We start from the raw sequence: 24,025 nt of genomic DNA, 5'->3' as shown, positions 1-24,025 counted from the left end.
CGATATTTTGGAAGCATTTAAAACTTAAATACGTTAAATGAAGATGCCATCATTTGCTTTTTAGTTGTTTTCACTAGTCCAATATATTTATTAGGCTCCAAAACACTAGTGGAAGAAGTCATTTAATTGGAAAAACTTTCAGACCATGGGAAGAATTTTAGAAAGGAGCACACACACACACACACACACACACACACACACACACACACACACACACACACACAGAGTCCTGGTCTGTGCTAAACACTTTATTTCCAAATAGTTACAGTCCTTTTAGCTACAGCATTCCAAGGTTATGATGGAAATCACTGGTTCCTCAAAGTTCGTAAGTATTTAAAAGTTTTATTATCAAGTCTGTACATACCATACACATGCCTGGAATTATGTTCTCTGTGTGTCGAACAGTACCAAGAAATAAACAAAACTGAGTTGCCTGCCATAAATTAAAAGAAAATTGTGCCATTTGTATGGGGTTAAGAATACTGGGTGGCTAATTCTCAATGTTAGGTGTCTACCTAAGTAGTCTGGAATTCAGAAATAGAGAAATTTACAGTTATAGCTGGATTAACACTTCTCTCTCAGAAACAAAAAGTATAGATCAGAAATAAACCCGTACAAATCAAACCAAATGATTTTTGACAAAGATGCAAAGGTAACTGAATGGAAAAAGGATAGTCTTTCAACAATGACACCAGAATAACTGGATATCCTCTGCCCAAAATAATTAACTAATTAACCTTTACCTATACTCATTTTATACAAAAATTAACTCAAAATGGATCACAGGCCTAAATATAATACATAAAACAATCAGAAGAAAACTTAGGTTAAACAAAGAGTTCTCAGATATGACACCAAAAACACATTTGATAAGGAAACAGTAGATAAATTGGATTTCACCAAAGTGAAAAATGTTTGAAAGATACTTACAAGACATGAAAAGACAAGCCACTGACAGGAAGATACTATTTGTGAATAACAAATGGCAACAGACTTGTATCTAGACTATATAGAAAACTCTCAAAACTCAATACTAAGCAAATAAATAAACCCAATTTGTAAAAAGGGCAAAAGATGTGAGCCATCTGAACTGACATTATTTTAATTAAATTTATTCTGAGATAACTGTATATTCACATGCAGTTGGAAGAAACAGTACAGTGAGAGTCTGTGAATTGGTTACCCAAGGGTAACATCCTACAAAACTATAGTACAATATCACCACCAGGATACACAACCGTTCACAAGGTCATAATACCGAAATATTCCATTACCACAAGGATCCTTCCTATGCTCTTTTATAAGCATACCCACTTCTCTCCTGCTCTCATTTTTTCATGCCTGTTAATTTTATTAATCTTTTCAAAGAAACAGCTTTTTGTTTCCGTTTTCTTGCTATTCTGTTTCTTCTTATTCTATTATCTTTGTACTGTTTTTAATAATATTGGTTTCAATTCTTACCTTTATTCCTTCCTTTTACCTACTTTGAGTTTATTTTGTCTTCTTTTTCTAGGTTCTTAAGTGGAAGCTTAGATTACTAACTTGAATTTTCTTTTTTTCTAACATAAGCATTTAGTGGAATAAATTTACCCTTTAGCACTGCTTTAGCTCTGTCCCACAAATGTTGATATGTTGTACTTTCATTTCATTCAGTTAAATATATCTTTAAAAATTTCTCTCGAGACTTCCTCTCCAATCCAGGGATTATTTGGAAGTGTGTTATTTAGTTTCCAAGAGTTTGGAAAGTTTTCCCCTTAACTGTTATTTCTAATCTGATTCTATCGTGAACAGGGAAAATACTCTGTATGATTTCAATTCTATTAAATTTGTTGAGGCTTGTTTCATGGGCCAGGATATATTTAGTTGTTGAGCTCTATATTGCTTGTCTAGTTGTACTGTCAATTATCAATAGTCTCAAACTATAAACATGTATTTGTCTTTCTCCTTTCAGTTCTATCAGTTTTTGGTTCACATATTTTGTAGCTCTGTTGTTTAATGGACACACATTTAGGACTGCTAAGTCCTTTTGGTGAACTGACCCTTTTACCATCATGGAATATCCCTTTTGTCGCTGGTAATTCTCTGTGTTCTGAAGTCTACTTTATTGGATATTATTATCAAATATATCTCCTGCTTTCTTTTGTTTATATAAAAACAAGATTGTTTGAAGTTGCTGGTCTTTTAATTTCCAATCAATTTCCAATATCTTGCATTTGCACTCTCCTCTTATCACAATTGCTGGTTTTGATGTCATATATGTGTGCAGATGATTTCCTACCTTTATGTTTGCCTCTACCAGTGAGCTTTTCCTTTCATAATTTTGTTTCTAGTAGTGGCTTAGATAAGCCACTTTTCTCTTCCGTTTAGATAAGTTCCTTTAGCATTTGCTGTAAAGCTGGTCTGGTGGTGCTGAATTCTCTTAGCTTTTACTTGTCTATAAAGCTTTTGATTTCTCGGTTGAATCTGAATGAGAGCCTTGCTGGGTAGAGTATTCTTGGTTGTAGGTTATTCCCTTTCATCACTCTAAATATATCATGCCCCTCCCTTCTGGCCTGCAGAGTTTCTGCTGAGAGATCAGCTGATAGCCTTATGAGAGTTCCCTTCTATGTTATTGCTTTTCCCTTGTTGTTTTTAATTTTTTTTCCTCTGTCTTTAATTTTTTCCAGTTTGATTACTATGTGTCTTGGAGTGTTTCTCCTTAGCTTTATCATGACTGGGACTCTCTGTGCTTCCTAGACTTGGGTGACTGTCTCCTTTCCCACCTTAGGAAAGTTTTCAGCTATTACCTCTTCAAATATTTTCTTGTGTCCTTCCCCTATCTCTTCTCCTGGGACCCCTATAATGCAAATGTTGGTGTGTTTAATGTTGTCCTAGAGGTCTCTCAGACTGCCTTCATTTCTTTTCAGTCTTTTTTCTTTATTCTGTTCCATGGCAGTGATTTCCACCATTCTGTCTTCCAGCTCACTTACCCGTTCTTCTGCCTCAGTTACTCTGTTGTTTCCTTCTAGTGTATTTTTCATTTCAGTTATTGTATTGTTCATCTCTGTGTGCTTGTTCCTAAGTTCTTCTAGGTCTTTTTTATTTTTTTAAGAAGATGTTGGGGGTAGGAATTTATTAATTAATTTATTTTTGCTGTGTTGGGTCTTCGTTTCTGTGCGAGGGCTATATCTAGTTGTGGCAAGCGGGGGCCACTCTTCATCGCGGTGCGCGGACCTCTCACTGTCGCAGCCTCTCTTGCTGAGGAGCACAGGCTCCAGATGCACAGGCTCAGTAGTTGTGGCTCACGGGCCTAGTCGCTCCCTGGCATGTGGGATCCTCCCAGACCAGGGCTCGAACCCGTGTCCCCTGCATTAGCAGGCAGATTCTCAACCACTGCGCCACCAGGGAAGCCCTATTTTAGGTCTTTTTTAAACTGGTCTTGCATCTTCTCGATCTGTGCCCCCATTCTTTTTCTGAGATCTTGGATCATCTTCACTATCATTACTCTCGATTCTTTTTTGGGTAGATTGCCTATCTCCACTTCACTCAGTTGTTCTCCTGGGGTTTTATCTTGTTCCTTCATCTGGGACATATTCCTCTGCCATCTCCTTTTGTCTAACTTTCTGTGATTGTGGTTTCCATTCTGCAAGCTGTAGGATTATAGTTCTTCTTGCTTCTGCTGTCTGCCTTCTGGTGGATAAGGCTATCTAAGAGGCTTGTGCAAGCTTCCTTGTGTGAGGGTCTGGTTCCTGTCCACTGGGGGGTGGAACTGGATCTTGTCCCTCTGGTGGGCAGGGCCATGTCAGGGGGTGTGTTTATTGACCAGCTGTGTGCTGAGGAAGACTTTAAACAGCCTGTCGGCTGATGGGTGGAGCTGTGTTCCCAACCTGTTGGTTGTCTGGCCTGAGGCGTCCCAGCACTGGGGCCTATAGGCTGTTGGGTGGGGCTAGGTCTTGGGGAGGAAATGGCAGCCTCCAGGAGGGTTCACGCCAATGAGTACATGCCAGAGCTGCTGCTTCCAGTGTCTTTGTCCCCACAGTGAGCCACAGCTGTCCCCCGCCTCCACAGGAGACCCTCCAATACTAGCAGGTAGGTCTGTCCCAGTCTCTTATGAGGTCACTGCTTTTTCCCCTGGGTCCTGGTGGACACGTGACCTTGTGTGCGCCCTCCAAGAGTGGAGTTTCTGTTTCCTCCAGTCCTGTGGAACTCCTGCAATCAAACCCTGATGGCCTTCAGAGCCAGATTCTCTGGGAGCTCCTCCTCCCATTGCCAGACCCCCAGGCTGGGAAGCCGGACGTGGGGCTCAGGACTTTCACTCCTGTGGGAGAATTGCTGTGGTATAACTGTTTTCCAGTTTGTGGGTCGCCCACCCGGCAGGTATGGGATTTGATTTTATCACAATTGTGCCCCTCCTACCATCTTGCTGTGGCTTCCTCTTTGTCTTTGGATGTAGGGTATCTTTTTTGGTAGGTTCAAGCATTTTTGTTGTTGTTGTTGATGTTTGTTCAGTAGTTAGTTTTGATTTTGGTGTTTCTGTAAGAAGGAGTAAGCTCACGTTCTTCTCCACCATCTTGCCAGCCCTTAAAGCCATGATTTAATCTAACTCTATATTACTTCAAACCTCACTTATTTTTTCACTTTGTAATGTTGTGAGCACCCTGTGAACAAGTGCCTTACATTTATCAGGAATTAAGATATCTGTTATGTTATACTGGGAGGTAGAGTGGACAGGTAAGTCAAATCAGCCATGAAATAAGCAACTATCTGTGATGGTACCAAACTCCCCAACAACGGACTGGTCAAGTTGAGATATTCAATTAATTTAATATGAATAGTACGATTGAGATTGAAGCATTTCATGAGTAGCTACAAGAGCGACCTTCCAAAAGATCCTTAATCCCAGAATGCTGGGATTCTGTGCAGGGCCAATAACAAAGCCCTGTGGCAGGCCACCAGGACCCCATTCCACCTAGGTCACAGCACACTCATGGATACTCTTCGAACATGGTTGTTAAGTAAAGCTACATTTCAGCCCAAATGTAGTATCACTCCGTCTTCAAATCCTCCATTTTGAGCAAAAGAATATTACAAGAAAATGGTGAAATAAAAATCTTCAGTCAAAAGTTTTTCTCTAATCTGGTAATTTGACAGAAAAGAAAATGCAGTTCTATCTTGTCCAAACTGTTCTGGTGAACTACATGCTAGATCTATATAAAACAATTTCCCTTTCAAAGAATTACAGATTATCTATTTTTTAAAAGTGATAAAGTATTGTCAGAGATGGAGGTAAATACATTTTATTCCACTGCAGATGTTAAAATAGAGACTTTCTTTTACTTTAAGTATTCTTGCCATGACCTCCACTTTTCTTAATTCTTCAAAGATTACTGATAATGGTTCAAATATGTCTTCAAAGTATTTCAGTTTTCTGGATACTGACGCATGTGCCCACTAATAGTAATTAAGTACCTTATGTTTGCCCTCATATTTTAAAAATTCTTATAAAATCAATCTGTGATTAAATTGAGATAATTGAGAAAACAGCAAAAAGTATAAAGAAAATAAACACAATTCTTTATTCCCTTTCAGAGATAACCAGTATTAACACTACTTCCAGGCTAATTTTCATTTAAAACATATATACTTTTTAAAACTAGGAAAATAGATTATGTGGTTTCTCTTCCTGATTTTTCACTTAGACTATATCATACGCCTCACCTCTTGGGATTACAGATTCCACAAATACATCATTTAAATTATGGCATAATTTCATCAAATGGACTTATTTACCCTATTATTTCCTTTATTATTAGAAATTAGTTCCCATTTCATATCATAAATAATACTGTGATAAATACCTTTATACAGACCTCTGCTCTCTGATTCCCTTAAAGCTTAAAAGTAGAATCATGAGTCAAGGAGCCCAAGTTTGGCAGGTATTTTACTCACTTTCCCAATCAACTCCCAAATTAATTATATCAGCATTGAGTAAAATTTTCTCCAATCCTAATCAACCTGAATGAAAATTATATTTTGCTATTTAATTTATAATTCTTTAAATATTTGAATAGTTGAAACCTTTTTACTATATTTGTTGGCCATTGATTGTTTTTTCCTATGCACTGTTGGTTCACTTTATTTTTCTACTTTATAGGTAAAGTGGTTTCTTACTAATTTTAAGGGCTTATTTTATATAAAGAATACAAATTTGCTTTATATTCTTTATATATTTTGTGTACATTGCAAAAAAAGTTTGTCTTTGCACTGAATTTTATTGGAATGAAATTTTGGAGTAGTCATATTACAAACTTACTCTCTAAAATGTCTTTCATTGCTACTTTTCTTAGAAAACTCCATGGTCATTGGAAGACTGGTTATAGTTATATTTTCATGTATGTTTTCCAGTAATTATTTAGAGTTTTAATTTTTTAAATAATCATTAGTTGATGTTCCTCAAAATAGCAGATTTTCCACCAATGATATTTTGAATAATCAGTTCCTTATATAATTGGTTTGTGACCTTTACTTCCTTTGTTTTTACCTCCATCCCATTCATGCATCGATTCAAAAATATTTACTGAATACTTAACCATGTAGTGGGTTCTGTTAGGGAGGCATCTCGGATATATTAATGAACAAGGCAGACAAACTCCTTGCTGTCATAGATCTTACACACTAAAATTCAAGGCTATTATAATTGAATGTGTTATTAATAAAGAATACTCTTTTTCAATGTTTTCGTTTCAAAGTGTATTTTTCGGTATTACTATTGCCATTTCTGTATTCCTTTACCAAACCAGATCGATGTATTTTAGCTGTCTCTTTTAAGTAGCATGTAGTTGGATTTTGTCCATAAAGTCAATCAAGAATAGTCTTTTATTAGGAGAGCTTAAAGCACTTAGGTATAGTACTATACCTACTGTTTGACAGTATCATTTGTCATCTTGTTTTATTGTTTTATGCTTCCTTTGTAAGCCCTTGTCGTTGTTGTTGTTATTATGACTACTTAGTGAGTCTTATGAGCCAGGCAATTGGACTTAGCACATGAAAGTTAATACCTATGAACATTTTTGAGTGTTTACAACATGCCAACTACTGTGCTCTAAATGATATTTTTTCATTTAATCCTCACAATCCCACTGCATGGATACTATTTTATAGAAGTTTTATAAAACAAAAAACTTCTTTAGTGATTATAAATATCAGTGAAATAGTATATATTCCTTCACGTGTGATAAATTATGCAAACTTTTATACTTCTTTCCCACTTTGAATTATTCACTAGAATTAAGTAGATCTAAGATCCAAATAATGTTATAAATTATTTTGACTGCTCTTGAGATGATTATTTTTGACAACTGCATTCAGTTGTAAACACCATATCTTACTGGTTACATTGCTTTTGAGCAATCCTTTAAGAAACTGCTTTCCCCTTTTGAATTATTCATTTTTATTCACCTTTCAGTGGGAAGAGTATATTTTTACCTAGAAAGATGTGTGGATGGTACTTTCCCTAAATTTCTGCATGTGTGACTAAGGCAAAGCATTTTCTTCTTGGCCTATCTTAAAATTCATGATTACTTTGTCAGTACAGATTCCATTTCTTCTATTTCATCAATTAACTCTTTTTGTAGGTCAAGTTAAAGATTAAAGTAGCAGAACACCCCTTCTCCACCTGCTTTCTTATTTTTCTATCCAGTGGCCTGACCTAAATAAGGCCAGTATTGGACCTGGACAAGAAGAGTTAAGCCTCAGGCAGTGGCTTATTATTTTACCTACATCTCTGATGCTGCTACCTTTGTGCAGAAGATGCTGTGCTCTTTCTGTCCTGATTCTTGGCATGGCTATGGCTCTCAGGCCCTCCAGTGCCTTTGATTTTCCATTTCCTCCTTACCAGGCTGGTTTCTGATCCCCACTAACAAGACTCCTCTAATTTCGGGCCTCATACCTGGCTGGTCTTTGCTGCTTACCTGCTCACCCTGCATTTGACTCATGGTCCCATCTGATACATAGTACCTTTGGGTACCTTAGTTTTCTACCACACTCATATTTCTAGTCAAATTAGAGTATGAATGTAGGCTCAGGAGTTCAAAGCCTGGCTCAGCTTCTTGGTAGCTAGTTGATCTAAATAAGCCTTTATAAGCCTTGATTTCCTCATCTTCAAAATGCAGATGATCACAGCATCTATCCCAATGTGTTGTGAGGATAGATAAGATAATCAACGTAAAGCCTTTAGGGACAATGCCTAGTCCACAGGAAATAATAAATATTAACAATTATTAACCAATATTTCAAATAATTTATTATACTTCCCCACAATTCTTAATCATAATTCTTCACATATTGTAGAAGGGGAAAAAAGCCAGCTTTTTCAAAAGGAGTAATTTGGGGGGAATGCCCAGTGCTGTATGACAAGGTATCATTGGCTCTTCACCTTCTAATCCCTCATTCTGTATTTTATGTTTAATACATAACATAAAGCTCATTGAAAAGAAAAGAATATTTCAATCATTAACTGTGTTTTGAATAGGAAGCCATTTCTTAACCTGTTGAGAGAGAGAATTTTTAAGGTGGGTAATTATATTGACTTTGATGAGTAAGAGTTATAGTTTTACCCTATGTTTATACTTCCAGTATCAGTTTAAAAAACTTGGTAGTCATACATAATCACACTGATATGTGTTATAACAAATAAAATGTGATATAAATATTCTGAAACTATACCATAATTTAGCAGATTATTTATCAATAACCAACAACCTCCTCAATTAAATTACTAGAAACCACCACAGCAAAACAACTGCTAATCCAGAAAATAGGAAATAAGGGAAATGAAAGATGTATAAAAAACATTTGGGAGATATGGAATCTATCCCATGTGTGCTGTAAAGAGCTCGTAATTTAAGAATGCCAAAGCCCAAGTGTGTTATGAGGGTCTTTCCTCAAAAGTGACATTAATTGCATATCCCATAGATGCTTATTATGTATTCTATTCATATCAAAGTATAATATGTAGTCAAAAATATACAGATTCAATATATTTAAGAGTGATAATAAAACAGTTACTCTGGCCTAGCAAAAACCGTTATTTTTAAACTTCAATTTTTGGTCTTTTTATAAAAGAGTATTTATAGTATTAAGTATTAAGAAAACAGTATTGAATCTTTGTATTTGAATCTGCTGTGATTAAGGGTCTTTTGGACTCAAAACAAGACATACTCAGGGATGGAACTGTAACAGTAATATTTTAGAGGCTTCTGCACAAAAATAATTCCCAAGTGATGAAATCACAGGACATTCTTAATCTCATATTAAAAATGAAGATACCAAACAGCAACTCTTAGAAATCACCTTGGAAAGTTGGAAATGATACAGTCAATGTTTTACTTTGGAAATTAGTAGGCATGCACTGACAGGCCCCTACAGAACTTAATTTTTAAAAAGTCTAATACTTATCAATAATTGGCAAGCAAAAGACAACTCAAGATGTTAATTATTTGAATTAACGTAAGAGAAATTTCATTTTAGGTGCAACAGGAGTAATCTTTCATAAAGTTAATGAACAACAGTATAAATTACTTTTAGGAAATATTATTTTATAATATCACTTAGAAAGTATTAAATATTTAATTGCAAATTAACTTTGTTTAACCTAAATAGTAAGTTGATTTAACATTTCCTAACAGAAAAACCAGCTACAATTATCCAGGCGACAATGCACTAAAATACATAAAATAATCCCATTAATAAGAAAATTATCATATAACATTCAAGATTTCAAGGGGTCTTACTCCCACATTTCAAGATAAATATCAGCAATTTATTTAAAATTAAGATAAGCCAATTTGGAATGACTTTAGCCAATGTTTGTACAATTAATATTTTTACACTAATTATTAATTCTAATTCTGTTAAATACATTTATTAGCAAAATGCAACAGATGCATTTATATATGGCATATCTGCTACATCAGGAGACTCCCACATATATTCTCCTATAAAAAACACAAGAAAAACTACTTCTAAAAACAGGGTAATTATAAAATCATTTTCTTAAAGATAACCACACCCATATCAGAGGGCAGATTTAAATAAATTTTAATGTTTCATGCAACTGCTAAGAGTGACTAAAATTAGAAACCTGGACTCAATATGGGATATAATTTCATTTTGCTAAATAACCCTTTCTCCACCATGTAAACAACTTTCTCCCAACAGCAACAGACAGTAGCATCAGCAATTATTTAGATTAATATTACTTGCATGATATAAAAGAAACAATTTCAATTCATTTCCATGAGATAAAGACCCACAAAATTTATTACCTTCAAGGACATAAAATTATTGTGCCAAATTGCTATGATCTGTTTCTAGAAGTTCACTCTCCACTTCTACACTATCTCTTGAGGACCACGGGTGCAAAGGATAACTATTATGTTTCCACTTAAGTAGAAACTTGTATGCCTCAGTGAAGCAAACATAGAAAGCCAAAGCCAGAGCTGGAAGGGTGCGTGAATCACACGGTACATCATATTGATAGAGCCATGATATCCTAATTCAGTAATTATAATGACAGATAATGACAACAAAAGCAGTGCTAAACATATATTGAATGTTTATTCCAAACTGAACACTGACTTTTATATATTATGATTTAATTTTCATAAGCATTCCATGAAGCAGGTACCACTATTTTTCATCTCCATTACACAGATGAAGAAACCAAGGCTCTAGGTGGTTAAACAGGTCTGTTTCATTTCAAAGCCTGTGCTTCTAACTGCTATTTTATATTATACTGATATTACCCTTTGGGCCCAAAGATTCTAACAGTCATCAATAGGAAATATACAGGTGAGCAGTACAGTTTAGGGTAGCATAAACACATAGGAAAATTCAACCACACTGTCCCACAAATAGAAATAATAAAATCAACTTCAATAAGTGATATGAGAAAGTAACACTCTTACACTATAAAATGTAGTACAGCCCAATTAAGAGAATGAATGACTTCTTCAAAGATTAAAACAATTACATATTTTTAGATAATGCAGATGAGATTCTATACAAAAATAAAGGGATAACTGAGTCAACTATGGTTACCACAAGCCCTAATTTTGTTAGTACAGCTGAAAATAAACTTGAAAGGATTAAGAGTAATTATGTCATGGATCATAGAATTTTATTGGGAAGGTGCTGGCTGGATATCAAAGAAGCTCTATGAATCATTATTATGAAGAGAAAGCTGATGTGAACTAATGTCTGATAAGGAAACCAGAACACACTAGTTATAAATCATTGTACCCAAGTCCATGCCTCGACCACCATAATGTGAAGCACCAGCTTGGCCAAAGAGGTAACAAACGATAGAGCACTTCAAAGAAATGATCAACGTGTCCGACATTAGTTTCTTTCTTCAATATTTAAGACCAATTTCTAGACTCACAAAACTTCTTGAGGCTATTAAATGGATTTCTGTATTTGAGTAAACCAATTCTTTGAGTGCAGAGTAGAGAGGAATATAGAATCTGCCTCCTGACCTTGCCACGAGGTATTTTAAAATAAATCTTTACTCTATAATCACAAATATATTAGCTAGACTTTGAAGTCTAAGGAATGCCAGTTCATTAATAACGCACAATGCTGCCGAGGACCCACGTTCCCCAGAACTTTCTCACTTCCATTGGGAATGACAGAGCTGCTCTCAATGATGAAATCAAGCTTACGTCACAGAAATGAAAACAGGCATCATGAAAACAGGAGAGCAGAAATATGAATTCATATTCATTGAGCATCTACTATGTATATCTCAGTAACACCTTCTCAATTTTCCACGCTCTATCTAGTTGACAGATGGGATTTGCAGGAAACATCTACCAGGGAACTGCCCAGCACCAGACATAAATGTCATATTGTTTCTATTTAAAGGATCCTTTTGTTGTCTGTAGCACTACACACTAATTCATATTTATTAAAGTTGCTATCTTTCTAATTTGCCTACTCATGTTATAAGCCACTGAATGCATACAAACACACAACACACACAAACACACACACACACACACACCTAAGGGTAACTGGCCCCATATTCTGCTATAGCATGTTACAGAAGTCATCTGGCTGAAGATGATTAATATATTATTTTCACTGTGAGGGACATTTATCTTACTTTTAGAAATGCACTTCTGAGGGTAGAGCAGATAAGCACACTATAAAATGGAAAGAACATGAATATCTTACAGGATAGTTTGGGTTCCGGGCTGGCTTCACTGTGTACAATCAGTGTGGACCCCACACTTCTCAGAATGCTTGGTTTAATGATCTGCTGTTGCCATCTTGAAATTCCCACTAATTTTTTTTTAAAGGGCCATTCATTTTTATTTTACACTGGCTCTGCAGATTATAGAGCCAATTCTGCCTGGATTTGAATTATGACTTCACTGTTCAATATGTGTAAGTTTATTGTAAACCTCAGTTTCTTCCTCTGTAACAAAGGGGTAACGTCAGATGAAATAAGACATATGAAAGCAATGAGCACAGAGTCTGGCACACAGAACACAAAAGGAGATATGAAATGTAATGTAGCCGGCATAGCTCTTACTCTTACTTCTATGAATCTGAAACATATAGAAACCACCATAAATCATAATTAGGTGTTGCTGAAATTTAAACGTGAATACTTACAACCCATATATCTGTGGTGCAATTTCTAGTCTGTTCAGGTGCATGTAAAGCTCAATATCATGCTTCTTTAGTAGATGATCCTGGATCTGGTTGACTTTAGTAACAATAGCAACTGTTGGCCCCAAATCCTGTGGTCTAGCAAAGGGGATAGGAGTCATCAGGGTTTCTTTCCCCTAAACACAGGAAAAATGGAACATGTCTTATTTCAATGCGAAGTTAACAAATACATGGACATCATTCTTGAACGTATTTATCAATGGAAGTTTAGAGAAGAACCAACAACTACTTTAACCAACTCAGGAAAAAAGCTTAAAATGTGGGATCATAAACTGATCGTCACATAGATGACTGTGCCCATAAAGGCCTTGAAATATCTTCTAAAAATTTTCTACTTGTATTCCCTCGACCACTTTATCTGGTGACATTAAGTCTTATAAGATAATTTTGGCTAGAGGTAGTGGTGGCCACTAGTCTATCTGTCCATGGCCAGTTTGTCTCAGCAGCAGCCATAGTTCCTAAATGGCACACTCTGAGGAAAATATATTTCTTGTGGCATAAAAGTTAAACATGAAAAAAAGTAATTGAAAACTGTCCTGGCCTTCCCTGGTGGCGCAGTGGTTGAGAGTCTGCCTGCCGATGCAGGGGACACGGGTTCCTGCCCCGGTCCGGGAGGATCCCACGTGCCGCGGAGTGGCTGGGCCCGTGAGCCATGGCCGCTGAGCCTGCGCGTCCGGAGCCTGTGCTCCGCAGCGGGAGAGGCCACAGCGGTGAGAGGCCCGTGTACCGAAAAAAAAAAAAAAAAAAAAAAAAAAAAAAAAAAACAAACAAACTGTCTTACTTTGAGCTCTCAAAACTATAAAAAAGTCAAGAAATAAAGCAAACCAGTACTAGAAAAGAAGACATCCTCTAACTTTCCTTTGATCAATTTAAATAGCTCGGTAGAAAGATTTTTAAATTCTTCAGACCAAAAATGTAGCTGACTTAAAAAAAAAAATCTATGTGGGCAGTACAACTTCCATTCCTGCCACCCAATATTAAGAAAGATCTGTAACTCCTTGTAATGCTTTCATGTAAACGTCAATTGCCCCCTCAAGTCTGATGATATACCCTAATATATCATGGTTGACCTTTCTTCTGACGTACAGTTCCCAGTTTCTACCTCTCTCCAATACTGGGATTTATAGCATCTTCTCTCATGATTATCTGCCTGTCACTCATCCTCAGTCTACTCTAGTTCAAATTCTTGTTTCTGTTTCACACATGCTGCTTTTTCATACAGTTCTGGTCTCAGTTTAATCTCTACTTACATGCAGTTCCCTGAGTGAGCTCAGTCATTCACAGTGCTTCAACCAAAACCCATTCTCCAAAGACTTCCTAATCTGTATTCGTAACCTAGAACTCTGGAGTGCTTCCCACACGCTCAAATGTCAGCGAAGAATGTTGGATTGCCGAAGGGTCTCGAATTCAGCAGGTCTGCAACTGAGCTCATCACCTTCCGCTCAAAAACATGTTCATCCTCTCCCATGCCTACCTCAACCCATCCTCCAATACGAACACCTGGTTTGCCAATTGTAGCTCCTCAGAACCACTCAGGGGACTCTTGTATATGTCTCTTCTTCGGCGCCAACACCCTGACTTGGGGCCCTAATCATTCCTTTGCTCCTCGTCTTGCTGCCCCCCCCCCAATTTAGTCTGCTTTAAATCCATCTTCCAAAATGCCTGGTGATCTATCTAAAGCAGGTATTAGATTATGCCAGATTGCCCTCCTTAGACACTTTTTTTTTTTTTTTTTTGGGCCATGCCACACAGCACGCTTAGTTCCCCAACCGACCAGGGACTGAACCCGTGCCCCCTGCAGTGGGAGTGCAGAGTATTAACCACTGGACCACCAGGGAAGTCCCTCCTTAGACATTTTTAATAGCTCCCCATTATTTTCACTCTGGGAAAAACAAAACGAAACAACTTGAATTCTTTAGCCAGGTCGGCAAGGCTTTCCATCATCTAGTTCTGTTCTCACTGTGCTTCCAGAGATACTGGGGATGCCATTCTTTTACCTGAAATATCCCCTCCCCACTGAGGAGCCCCCATGTGTATTTTAAGATTTGGCTCAAGTGCCAGGTCTAGTTCATTATCCTCTTCTCCGCTCCCACAGTATGTATTTCTACTTGTCTTCCTCCTAAACTGTGAGATCTCTGAAAGGAATAACATCTTTTTGTCACTGGACTGCAATTAGGGGCATAAAGATAAAAAAGGTAAGCTCTTGCCCTCATCATTTGGAGGGAAGAACTACACAGAAAAAAAGCTCTGAATTCTGCGTGAGAGCTGTGACTAATCAGGCTCGTAGAAAGCACAGAAGAGAGGAGGGGAGGGTCCTGTGTCAGTCCAGGGAGAAGGGGCTCCATCTGTCTGTCCAGGATCATTTCAAGTCTTAAAAAAGAAAAGCAGTCCTTTGGACTTCCTACAGTGTCTGCCCTGGAGTATTTAGGTCCAAAGGACATAAGACCATATTAATCTTTAGGGCTCAATTCATTGTTGTTAATTTGTATAGACAGGAGAAAGGGAAACCTCTATATTGTGCTCATTTATTATAAAAATAGTACATCCAAAACACCTTTTTCTGATTGTGTAACATCTAGTACTTTCTTCAAATAATAGGATGCTTTAACTTAAAAGGATTTCCCCTGAGCTCAGAATACTTTATAGTAAAATCTCTTAAACTTAAAAAACTTGAAAGTAATGTTTCTGATCACTTAATGCTAAACAGCACACAGCTTATCTAACAGTAAAAAATCAAAAACAGTGAAGATAGAGTAAATGTAAAACACTTCCTTATCTTCAGGATTTCTTATGATAAAGAATGCTACTTGCATATGACATATATGATCAAATGAGACAGCCACAACTACCGATAAAACTAGAAAACTTTTCTAACCACTTATTAGTGGTACGCAAAGTGTGTTCTACAGATCATTGCCAGGCCACAGACTGAGCAATGCAGCAAGATAATGATTTCACACCATTATGTAAACCAACACACTGCTTCCTCCATCAAGAAAGTCTTACTATAAAATGTACGTCGCTAAACTAGCCAGCATGCACAGTGATATGACTGAATTTTCTGGCAAACTAGAAGACCTGCACGATGGGTGATACATTAATTTCTCGAACTTCTTTTTAAAAAGATGATCGAATCATGAAAAAGAACAAAAAGGGAGGATGAAAAAGGGATTCACTAGATACGCTTTTTAGGAATATATTATGCACTGATACACACAAATAATTAATATAAATTCTCAGAGGTCACATCTATGTGTTCTTTGATAAAATAAATGTCTTTGTGTTGTCTTACCATTCTCATGACATGATTCAGTGAAAGCAATATGAATAAGTAAAAGTAAAAACTGGCAGCCCTCTCATTTTTACCATTCAGTTTCTCAGATGCTGTGAATCAGTTATAAAATACAAAATGACCACTGCGTAAAATGATCATGAGGCCTGTTAATTAAATGTCTTCAAAAACTCTGCTCAAAATCTGATGTTCACATAAGTCTATGACTCCATCAGATCACCTGCTGAGAATATAGAGCTACTGTTCATCACACATGCTTACAGCAAACTTCCCTTGTAACAACCCTTACGGAATGGAGCATGGTGATATACAGCCGGAGTAAGACTTTATCACCTAAGCTCGGGGTAGACAAACTTTCCCTGGAAAGAGCCAGATGGTAAACATTTGAGACCTTCCAGGTCATACAGTCTGTGCTGCAACCACCCAGCTCTGCCTTTGTAACGAGAAAGCAGCCGAAGACAGTAAGTAAACAAGTAGGCATGGCTGTATCCCCACCAAACTTTTTTTATGGACATGGAAATTTGCATTCTATATAATCTTCACGTCACCAAATACTATTCCTCTTTTGATATTTTTTTCAACCATTTAATAATGTAAAAGCCATTTTTAACTCACAAGCCTTACAAAAACAGATGGCAGGCCAAATGGGCCTGCAGGCAGTAGTTCGCCCTGACCTCGACCAAAGGCATAAAAAGCATTAGTTATCCATCTCATTTGCTAAGAGACGGAGTGAAGGGACTGAGTAATACGTGGTTTCTAACTAGAACTCATTCAATTATACTAACATAAAATGAATTAGTCATATAGAAAATAATATACCAAAAACTCTTAACAACAGCCCTTGCCAGAATAATTTGCAATTTTTCCAATAAATGATCTCTAAGTTAGCATATATGGTTGTTTAAAATGACAGTTAATTCGGCAATACCACTCCTAGAGATATGCCAAGAGAACTGAAAACATATGTTCACATAAAAGTTTGTATACAAATGTTCCTAGCAACATTATTCTTGTTTGTTTGTTTGTTTTTGTTTTCTTTTGTTTTGTTTTGCGGTACGCAGGTCTCTCACTGTTGTGGACTCTCCCGTTGCGGAGCACAGGCTCTGGACGCGCAGGCTCAGCGGCCATGGCTCACGGGCCTAAGCGCTCCGCAGCATGTGGGATCTTCCCGGACCGGGACACGAACCCGTGTCCCCTGCATCGGCAGGCAGACTCTCAACCACTGCGCCACCAGGGAAGCCCGCAACATCATTCTTAATAGTCAAAAAGTGAAAAGAACCCAAATGTCACCAACTGAGGTATGGAAAAACAAAACGTGGCATATATCTATGCAATGAAACATTATTTAGCCCTGAAAAGGGATGAAGTACTGACACATGCCACAACATGAATGAACAGTGAAAACATTATGCTAAGTGAAAAAAGTCAGTCACAAAAGGTCACATATTGTATGATTCCATTTATATGAAATGTCCAGAACAGGCAAGTCCAAAGGAACAGAAAGTAGATTAGTGATGCCCAAGGCTCTAAGGAGGGGGAAATGGGGAGTGACTGCTAATGGGACTAAAAGGATTTCCTTTTAGGGTGTTGAAAATGCTTTGAAATTAAATAGTGGGGACATTTGCACAACCTTGTGAATATACTAAAACCCAATAAATTGTACACTTTAAAAAGGTGAATGTTACGGTATGTTAATTATTTCACAATAAAAATTACAGTTAAAGAATAAGGGTAAGAGGGAACCCTCCTACCCTGTTGGTGGGAATGTAAATTGGTATTGCCACTACGGAGAATGGTATGAAGGTTCCTTAAAAAACTAAAAATAGAATTACCATGGGATCCAGCAATCCCAATCCTGTGCATATATCCAGAGAAAACTCTAATTCAAAAAGACACATGCACCCTAATGTTCACAGCAACACTATTTACAAAAGCCAGGACATGGAAGCAACCTAAATGTCCATCAACAGAGGAGTGGATAAAGATGTGTACATATACACAATGGAATATTACTCAGCCATAAAAAGAATGAAACTGGACCTAGACATTGTCATATGAGTGAAGTAAGAGAAAGAAAGAAAAATATCATATGATATCACTTATACGCAGAATCTTAAAAAAGGGTACAAATGAATTTATCTACAAAACAGAAATAGAGTTACAGATGTAGAAAACAAACATGGTTACAGGAGGTGTTGGGGGGTAGGGATAAATTGGGAGATTGGGATCGACAAAATCACATTACTATACATGAAATAGATAACTAATAAGGACCTACTGTATAGCACAGGGAACTCTACTCAATACACTGTAATGGCCTATATGGGAAAAGAATCTAAAAAAGAGTGGATATATGTATACGTATAACTGATTCACTTTGCTCTACACCTGAAACTAACACAACATTGTAAATCAACTATATTCCAATAAAAATTATTAGGAAAATAAAAAGAATAAGGGTAAGAGAGAGTAAGGATAAATGGTATTGATGCTAAAGATATAAATTCAATTTAGTGATGCATTAGTAAAAGCAAAACAACCTATTCGACACAGAGTTTATCTACATACTTCCGTGCCTATCAACTCACCAGGACAGCACAGATCAAGTAGATAAATACTCTTTTCATTCAAAGTTTATAATAGTTTTTATGAAATTATATTGCATGCAAAATATATGCACATATAAAAGAAAGTTTCTATTTATTTATATGAAAATTTTTATATTACCTTTGTAAATCTGTCAACAATTAGAGACATGATTTAGACCCCCAGTTCAAACTTACTCCACAGGTATCTTCATATTTTCATTTTTTTATAGTGATAATAATGGCTTTTATTCTGATTATATGTTGTTACTAAAATCATTTGTTCCCTCAAATATATTGAAAAGATCTGTACTGTAAGATTTACCTTTTGACCATCATGCTCAAAAGTAGAAAACCAAGGTTCAGCAGTTTCCATAAGTTGTGAGAACATTGCACTAAAAATTAGAAAAATAATATAACGCCTATGTTAAATCTTCATTAAAGTAAAAATGGCGTAAAAAAATAAAAACAGAAAGTTTTTGTACTTACTAGGCATCATGTTCCAGATACTCAGGGTTCAAGAGAGTTTTCATTTCCTCACTTAAAAAAGCGATACAATCAATCAGAATGTGTAATTTTTTAATTGAAGGAGATGCAGAGGTTGCCTTATTCTATACTCATAAGCCAACTTTCATATAGTGTGTAAATGAAAAAGAGTTAGCCTTTTTTCAATAAAAAGAGCAACTCCATTAACAAACGAAATCATTTCTTTCTATAAAGATCAAAAACAAATCAGCTGCCTGTCTGTACCACAATGAGGCAACTATCTAATTATTCCAAATAACAAAACTGAATGTGACAATACATTCCTTGAATGTGCCTGATCTAGAATCAACTGATTATTCCACAGTCTATCACTTGTCCAAAACGAAACAAAAAAATATATAGTTACTGGTCAAATATCCCATATTAAAACAGTAATTTATTTTCTTTCAATGGCTTCTATTTTTATTATGTTTTAACATCAATTAATCAGTGACAGCACCTCTTCCAAATCTATTTTCGTGCTGCTTTTACTTTATAAAGGATTGAAACAGTTAAAGAAGCATGTAGAACTCATTTAAAAGCTATTTTTTAAAAAAGCAATTTGCAATTGTGTATACTTTCCTATGGAGTATATTCTGCATATGTGTTTTTAAAAAGATAAAACTGGCATGAAAACAGGATCCCAATACTAACTGCAACCTTATCATACTTCAGAATAACTGAGGCAACAGCAACTAAGATATGGTTACTATAGTCAGATCCAATAAATTTAGTATAATTAGAAAAACTCAAAGGAACTAGAAGATACTAATCTACAATATAGTAAACAAAAGTTGATTTGACAAATGCCCTAATATATGTTCAGCAAAATGGATGGCTACATTTGATGAATAAAGATCATATAGATAAACACATGAAATATTATATGTTAATCCATTGTTTTCGGCACAGAGAGAGGCTAGCCTGTGGAATATTCCTGAGGAAGTTTTATAATCCCTCAGCTCTCCAGTCCCAAGATGCTTCCCGGCTGCCTCTCTGGCCCATCTAGTTAGGGTATCTTAAGTTAGAAAATAAATTCTAACAATCGGCCTAAGTTAAATACAAGATACACTAATTTATTATCTCAGCAAATAACTTCAGTAATTGTATCTCAAAAACATGAGAAGTCATTTTGTTTCTTTATACTGGGGTTCTTTGGGGGACTGTTCTATTTATGAACTGAACTGAGTCTGGTGAGGACAAAATATCTCACACATAAGGTTCTCTTACAGCTTACTGTGAAAGAATGGGCCACTGGAGGATAGAACGTATGAATATTAACAATCATCAGCACTTTGCCATTACAACAAAAATTTCCTCTTCTTGATCCATCAGTTACATGTCTTCCTTTGGTACAGCTCTAAGACTTGCAAAGATATTTAGAATTCCAAGTTTGCCCCATAGCTGAAATGGGATTACAGTTATTAAGCGGAATTAATCATCAGCCACATGAAACACAACCAAATGTTCACAATTTACAAAATACCTTCAATAGAAAAGGTGTTGAGGTTAAAAAAGGATTACAGCAGGGCTGACAAAATAGATGGAGCTCATATACAAACTTGCCTTGGCTGTGCAGACTCACTGGCATGAAGAAAGGCTTGGTGGTCACAGTGGAGGGTGAAGACCATTGGAGCCAACAGCTCGTGCATGCCCTGAAATAGAGCCAGAGAAAGGGACGGGGGCATGTCCGGACTCCACTGGTGGACAGACGGGCTCAGCTAAAAGCCTCTGCAGCTGATCCCCGCCCCAGGCATTTTCGTATTATACAGAAGAGCATAAACATAAAAACCTACAAAGTGAGATTTTATTTAGTTTTAGAACTTGACTCCAATTCTACCACAGCAGGTATTCTTCTTTAAAACATGGAGAGCAGTTCTCTTTTAAACGACACAACAAACAATAAATTGGCATGGTAGACAACCTTGCACCTGTCAGTTGCTTCAGGATGTGTACTCATAAATATGAATTTCACTTATGCAAATTATAATCATATGCTACAGTGTAAAGATCTGCAGTAAGAAGGGCAACTAAGAACTGTAGACCTAAGGAAATTACATCCAATGTTTTCATTATATAATGGCTCAAAATTAGGATGTCTGTAGATTTAGGAAGAGCTGAAGTCAGCTAGCTGGAAATGCTGGATAATAAAAGAAACAACCTTTAGCAGGTATGAGAGAAAACGAAGTTTTTAAAGTACGATTTTCAACATGTTTAAGCCAAGATGGCCATAATTTTCTTTCCTGTCTACTTCAACGATAAGTTTACTTTTCAATTCATTTAGTGATTTCACCAATACAACTTTTTTTTTCCTTATATCGTGTTTACCTGTGGATTACATACATAGGCATAGAAACAAAAAGGTATATTGGTTACTAAGTTGCCTTTCAAAGGAGTATTATAAAAATCCATTATTTATCCATTCTTGTGAGGAAATAAGATATTCCACATCAGTGACCCGCCTTGTTAGCTGAGATTTTTTTCCCTACTTAGTCATCAAAAACATATTTTCGCAAGTTAAAAATGGATTGTACTATTTTCTGCCTCTTAAAGTGTGTCACTATTTTCCTTTTACCTACGATGATCTTTTACAAAAAAAGAAGACAAAACTCCGCTTCTACAGGAAATAACAATAAAATACTGAAGCCGAGAGAAGAGAGAGTTTTTGCCGAGGGGATTAGAGAAAAATCTCCTGTGATGGAAGGACAGCCACACGGACCTCTGCACGGTCTGGCAGCTCTGTGCTGTTCGTAGGACGCTAGTTATTATCATAAAGTAATACAAAAGGAAACTCTGTCAGAGTTCATTTATAAGTTATCACTAGCCTTGAATGAGGAGGACTTAATTACACTTTTTACAAAATTATTTATGATCCATTGACAATTTACTTGTGATTTGGGACAAATTACCACACATCACTTCAATCTTTTTAGGTGACCGTCTCCTACTAAACAAATCTTGAAAAGACTATTCCTTAGAAGAACTTGGTACACACCCATAAAGAATGGAATTAAGTGTTGCTAATGTGCTTTAAAATCATTATGAGGGGTTTATTCTTCTAAAATAATCTCAAATTATTCCAAAGACCAAGTGACATAATTTTAATCATGAAAGTTAATAGTTACTTACTGCACAGAACTACAGAATATCTAAAACAAAAACAAAAACAAAAAAAAAAGGAAGGAGGGAAGGCAGGAAGGAAGGGAAGGAAGGCCAAAAGAGAAAAGGAAGAAAAATTAAAACTGTGATAGATATCTTTGCGGTAATCTTTTTTGCTTATTTCTGATAATTTCCTTAGGATAAAGTCCCAAGAAGTAAAATTTCTGGGTAAATGAGCTAATAAGACATTTGATATATACAATTAACCTGCCCTTTAGAAATAATTCCCTCATTTTAGGGCATAAAAATCACCATTTCACATACCCTCATCTTTATTTGTAGTGTTTTTTAAAAATCCTGTCAAATTCTACAGTCAAATAGTTGTTTTAACTTATTTAAATGCTAGTGAGGTTGAAGACAAACATTTCAGTGGTCATTTTTATTTAATGAATTGCCCATTTTCTCCTAATGAAGAGTCTCCCTTCTCCTGATGATCTGTAATAGTTCTTCAGCAATTCAGGAAATTAACCCTTAGTTATTTTTGTTACAAACACTTTCCCATGTTTATAACTTGCCTTTTAATTTTGACTATGTCATAGTAAAGCTGTATACTTTAAAACAGTCAAATCAATAAATAATCATCTTTCATGATTTCTTATTTTGCTTTTATGGCAAAAAGACCTTCCTCATATTGAGATTAGATTAAATATACAGGTTCCTTTTTTACAGCTAATTCTTTACCCACCTGGTATTTAATTTTGCCCTGAAGAATAATATGTATTTTTCCTTCCCAAAGTGTTAAACTAACTTATTGAATAATCACCATTTATTGAATAATCCGTCTTCTCCCAAGAGTTCTGAAATGTCATCTTTATCATAAGCTGAATATTTAGCTCTCATTTTTTCTGAGTTTTTACTAGTATTCCATTGGTTTATATACTCTTAACAGGAACTTTACTACTGTAATGTCTTGAGCTGTAAAATGCTCCATTTCCCCATATTTTCTATTCTTTTTCTCAAAATTGTCTTGCCTATTCTAACATCTTTTCATCCACATGAAAATGTAATTTAGTTACATAAAATGCTAAACAAAATACTGCAATTTTTATTGCCATTGCATTAAAATTAACTTGAAGAAAACAGACTTCTTTAAGAACACCAGAGCTTCCAATCCAAAAATATGTGGAACTGCATAGTTTTTATTAGGTTTCTTACTAGGCTTTGGGTGTTGGTGTTGGTGGTGGTGGCGGCAGAGATCTTCTGAATAGAACTCTTCCCTGCAGTATGCTTTCTAACTAATTAAGGCTGGTTTAATACGAAAACGTTCTTGCCTAAATGTATCCTCTCACCTTCCCTGAACATTCTCTTCCCTCTAGTTTCTGTGACACTCCTTTCTCCAGATTTTGCTCATGCATCATTCACCTGCATTTATTCCAAAAATTATCTATTAACTACCTATGACGTGCTGGTAACACAAAAGTGAATGGAGTGGGCAAACTCCTGACCATTATGGAGCCTGCAGTCTAAACAGCAAGACACACAATAATAAAATGAGCACAGAAGTACTGTAGGTTATAAACTGGGACAAGTGATACATATATGTATATGTATGTACATACATACACAGACAAACCCAGCTCCTCCTACAGGCTCGGCACATACAAGGTGCTCACTGCATAGTGACTGAATGAATGAAATAGCTTCCACTCAATATAGTGAGGGGTAGATATTTCATTTATCAACACAAGGGTAAAAGCTGAACTACAATAAGATGAGAAATGGAAAAGAATCATCCTGAATTATATTT

The 24,025-nt window shown here is 36.1% G+C and overlaps 1 protein-coding gene across 6 annotated transcripts in view; it reads right to left on the bottom strand.

Annotated features, from left to right (window-relative positions):
* The window catches only part of TBC1D5 (TBC1 domain family member 5), a 541,587-nt gene that overhangs the window by 195,079 nt on the left and 322,483 nt on the right, over nucleotides 1-24,025 (bottom strand). For all 6 annotated transcript variants that reach the window (XM_067737391.1, XM_067737392.1, XM_067737390.1 and 3 more), the window contains 4 exons: nucleotides 20,682-20,774; nucleotides 19,084-19,130; nucleotides 18,920-18,989; nucleotides 12,661-12,833 (listed from right to left, as the gene is read on the bottom strand). In XM_067737391.1, coding sequence (XP_067593492.1) covers nucleotides 12,661-12,833; nucleotides 18,920-18,989; nucleotides 19,084-19,130; nucleotides 20,682-20,774 — 383 coding nt within the window. The remainder of the gene's footprint in view (nucleotides 1-12,660; nucleotides 12,834-18,919; nucleotides 18,990-19,083; nucleotides 19,131-20,681; nucleotides 20,775-24,025) is intronic.

This window comes from Pseudorca crassidens, chromosome 5 (assembly GCF_039906515.1).
Source record: "Pseudorca crassidens isolate mPseCra1 chromosome 5, mPseCra1.hap1, whole genome shotgun sequence".
Taxonomy (NCBI): Eukaryota; Metazoa; Chordata; class Mammalia; order Artiodactyla; family Delphinidae; genus Pseudorca; species Pseudorca crassidens.
This window is presented reverse-complemented; position numbering and strand designations above follow the sequence as displayed.